The sequence below is a fragment of the Oryzias melastigma genome, linkage group LG2 (assembly GCF_002922805.2).
Source record: "Oryzias melastigma strain HK-1 linkage group LG2, ASM292280v2, whole genome shotgun sequence".
Classification (NCBI taxonomy): Eukaryota; Metazoa; Chordata; class Actinopteri; order Beloniformes; family Adrianichthyidae; genus Oryzias; species Oryzias melastigma.
The window spans coordinates 10,952,817-10,956,919 of record NC_050513.1 but is presented as its reverse complement, the minus strand read 5'-3'; the positions used below and the strand labels follow the sequence as shown (position 1 = coordinate 10,956,919).

The window sequence follows — 4,103 nt, the reverse complement described above, 5'->3', positions numbered from 1 at the left end:
TTTGTCCGCGTTTTCACCTTCTGGGTTGATCTGAGGCTCAAACTTCTCCGACGTGACTTCGCTCAGGTCCTCTGGGCTCAGGCTCCACACGCTCACCCCCTCAGCGGCGCCTGCTGCCATGGCTGCACCGAGCGCCGTGGTCTCTGGCATGGACGGCTTGACTGGAGACATTAAAGCAGACGAAACGGATGTATCGAGACCACCATACAAATAAAAATAAATAAATAAAGTTACAAAGGTAACGTTTGTATAATTATGAGAAAATATTTAAGAGAAAGAAGAAATTTTAAGGAAAAAGTTGTAATTTTAAGATGATAAAGCTGTGGAATTAAATTAAAAAATGTAATTTTATAAGAATAAAAATGGTAAAATTATAAGAAACAAAAACAGCAAATTTGTTAAAAAGAGGATATACATTTGAGAAAAAATTTAATTTTACGAGAATAGTCATAAAGTTATGAGAATAAAGTAAAATTTTGAGAAAAAGATGTAATTTATGACCGTAAAGATGTTAAATTATAAGAAAAAAGTTGTAATTTTACACTTAAGTTGAAAAATGCTAAAAAAAAGGTGTAATTTTATGGGATTAAAAGTCATAAAGTGATAGGAAAAAAAGTTAAAATTAATAAGAATAGTCATAATTTGAGAAAAATCGTAATTTTACAAAAATAAAGTCATTATTTCAGGATACATTTTAAAAATTGTAAGAAAAAAGCAGTAATTTTATGGGAAAAATGGCATAACATGCAAATTTACAAAAATAAAGTCATAAATTTCAGCGGGGGGTTCTAATTTTACAAGAATAAAGTTGTCAAAATTTTGAGAAAAAAGTTACAATTTAACAAGAATTAAGTTGTAAAGTTTTGAGGAAAAAGTTGTAGTTTTACAACAGTAAAGAGAAAAAGTAATGAAAAAAGTAAAATGTTTACAACAAAGTGCTAATTTTATGAAAATAAAAGACAGAATTATAAATTGCCTAATTTATGAGAATAAAGTGAAAACATTGAGAAAAAAATGTCAAAATTATGAAAAAAAGTTGGCAATTTTGCAATAATAAAGTCATAAATTTAAAGAAAAAAGTAATTTTACTAAGTAAAGGTAAAAAAATGACGAGGAAAAAAAATGTTAATTTTACAATACTAAAATCATAAATTTGAGGGGGCAAAAAAAAAAATTACATGAACTAATTCATAAAACAATAAGAAAAAAAGACAGTTTTGAAAAAAATAAATCTCAACAATATGAGAGAATAAAGTTAATAATTTAATTAAAACAAAGAAAAAAGTTGTCATCTTGCAATAATAAAGTTGTAAAATGAAGGAAACCAATTTGTCATTTAGTAGAATAAATTTGTAAAATTACCAGAAAAAACAATCATTTTACAAGGAAAGACCACGCCTTTTTAAAAAATAAAAGTTGATGGTGTTAGCTTTAAGACTTTTTTTGCAAAATACTCTGAATTTTTTGCCGTTCTATCAAATTTATTCTTGTAATTTGTTTCATTATTTTTATGGCTGCTAATTAATAATTAATGCTAAATATTGATTCTGTGGTACCAGATAAAAGCTGAACTAAGTGTAAAATGTTTAAGTAGCTAAAAATGTTTTTTTAAGAGCTAAAGAAGTCATTAAAAAAAGATATCTGAAGAAAATCTAAAATTCCTAAAAAGTAACAATGCTAAAAGTAAATTTGTGAAGGAACGAAAATAATTACTAAAGCATCAATAAACTCTTATGATAAATTAACTGAAATATTCTGCAAGTATTTTGAAAATCCTGCTACTTAACTTTATAGGGACTAAAAAAGATAAATAGCTTTAAAAAAATAAAAAATAAAAATAAAAAAAAACCCAATATTTCTGAAAAATCTACCACGAAATAGCAAGAATTAATGTAAAATTTAAGCTAATGCGTCCCAGACTTTAAATGTTTTTAAAAACTCTCACCGACAGGAATGCAGAGAATGTCCGCCTGCAGCTGCATCAGCAACCTGTTGGAGGTCATTCCTCCATCCACCTGCAGCTGCGTCAGAGGAATGCCGCTGTCCTGATTCATAGCATCAAGAATCTATAAGCAAGCCAAAAAAATAAATTAAAAAAATAATTAAAACACTTCACACAAAACGAAAATAAAACACAGACTAAATCTTTTTCTTTCCTTCTTTTTACCTCTCGTGTCTGGAAACAAACTGCTTCCAAAGCAGCAAACGCCAGATGACTCCTGTTAGTGAACTGAGTCAACCCGCAGATGATTCTGTGACACAAAAACATCAGAATGAAGTCACTGCAGAAAATTCAGGATATCAATTGTTCTGACTGTCGTACCCCCTCGCGCTGGGCTCCCAGTAGGGGGCGTAAAGCCCAGAGAACGCAGGAACAAAATAACAACCGTACGACGTCCCGACTGACGCCGCTAACTTTTCTAAAATAAAAAAAAAGAGCAGTCAGGAAACACTACAAAAACCATTTTATTTAATTATTTGATCTGATGAAAGCATACCAAGCTCTTCAGATGATCCAATGATGCCAAGATTGTCCTTAAGCCAGCGAACCACAGCTCCGGCGATGGCCACAGAGCCCTGGATGAGGCAAAAACGAACAGATTATTTACTGTTAAATGAAAGTTTTTGATCAGTCTACATCAGGGGTCGGCAACCTTTAACAGTAAAAGAGTCATTTGATCAAAACCTAGAAGGAGCCGTATAGTCTTACTTTAGCATTTAGGAAATTTGGATTTGGATTCATGACCATCTTTTTTCTTTTTTAATAAATATGAATTAGGTCTATTTTTTAGCACGAACAAAAGCAAAAATATAAAAAGAAACAAAAAATTTGATTTTTTTAAAAACATTTTTACTTTTTACCTTTATTAGGAGTCCAAATTAGCTAAAAAGCTAGCTTGTTGCCTAATTACTAGCTGAACTCCAAGTTCGCATAAAATTCCTGAGTAAACTAAATCAGCCAAAAATGTTAGCATGTTGCTAAAATAAAAGCTAAACTCTAAATTAGCCTAAAAACTCAAGTAGATAACAAATTAGCCAAAAAATTTAGCATATTGCTAACATATTAGCTTAACTCCAAATTAGCATAAAAAAACATTTCATTAGAGACCAAATTAGCCAAAAAAAAAGCTAGCTCGTTGCACAATTACTAGCTTAACTCCTAAAAGGCCTAAAATTCCTCAGTAAACTAAATTACTCAAAACGTTAGCCTGGTTTGAAAATAAAAGCCAAATTCTAAATTATCCCAAAAAAACAAAAAACTCCAGTAGATAACAAATTAGCCGAAAACATCTGCACGTTGCTAACTTATTAGCTAAACCTCAAATTAGCATAAAAGTCCTCAGTAAAATAAAGTTGTCAAAAATTTTTGTTGCTAAAATGGAAGCTAAACTCTAATTTAGCCTAAAATCCCCAGCAGATAACAAATTAACCAAAAAGATTAGCATGTTGCTAAAATAAAAATTAAACTCTAAATTAGCCTAAAAACTCAACTAGATAACAAATTAGCCAAAAATGTTAGCATATTGCTAAAATATTAGCTTAACTCCAAATTAGCATAAAACATTTCATTAGAGGCCAAATTAGCCACAAAAAAGCTAGCTATTTGCTCAATTACTAGCTTAACTCCTATGTGGCCTAAAATTCCTTAGTAAACTAAATTACTTAAAAAAAGTTAGCCTGGTTCTAAAATAGAAGCTAAGTTCTAAATTATCAAAAAAAATAAATAAATAAATAAATAAACTTCAGGAGATAACAAATTAGCCGAAAACATCTGCACGTTGCTAAAGTATTAGCTAAACCTCAAATTAGCATAAAAGTCCTCAGTAAAATAAATTTGTCAAAATGTTTGTTGCTAAAATAGAAGCTAAACTCTAAATTAGCCTAAAACCCCCAGCAGATAACAAATTAGCCAAAAATGTTAGCATGTTGCTAAAATAAAAGCTAAACTCTAAATTAGCCTACAAACTCAAGTAGATAACAAATTAGCCAAAAATGTTAACATATTCCTAAGATATTAGCTTAACTCCAAATTAGCATAAAACATTTCATCTGAGGCCAAATTAGCCAAAAAAAAAAAAGCTAGCTTGTTGCTCAATTACTAG

At 30.0% G+C, this 4,103-nt stretch overlaps 1 protein-coding gene across 4 annotated transcripts in view; it reads right to left on the bottom strand.

Annotated features, from left to right (window-relative positions):
* The window catches only part of gk (glycerol kinase), a 19,816-nt gene that overhangs the window by 5,104 nt on the left and 10,609 nt on the right, over positions 1-4,103 (bottom strand). For 2 of the 4 annotated variants that reach the window (XM_024294419.2, XM_024294420.2), the window contains 5 exons: positions 2,499-2,577; positions 2,324-2,420; positions 2,168-2,252; positions 1,946-2,066; positions 1-161 (listed from right to left, as the gene is read on the bottom strand). The exon at positions 1-161 is cut by the window's left edge and continues 142 nt beyond it. In XM_024294419.2, coding sequence (XP_024150187.1) covers positions 1-161; positions 1,946-2,066; positions 2,168-2,252; positions 2,324-2,420; positions 2,499-2,577 — 543 coding nt within the window. The remainder of the gene's footprint in view (positions 162-1,945; positions 2,067-2,167; positions 2,253-2,323; positions 2,421-2,498; positions 2,578-4,103) is intronic. The other 2 variants (XM_024294422.2, XM_024294421.2) reach the window with 1 other exon arrangement.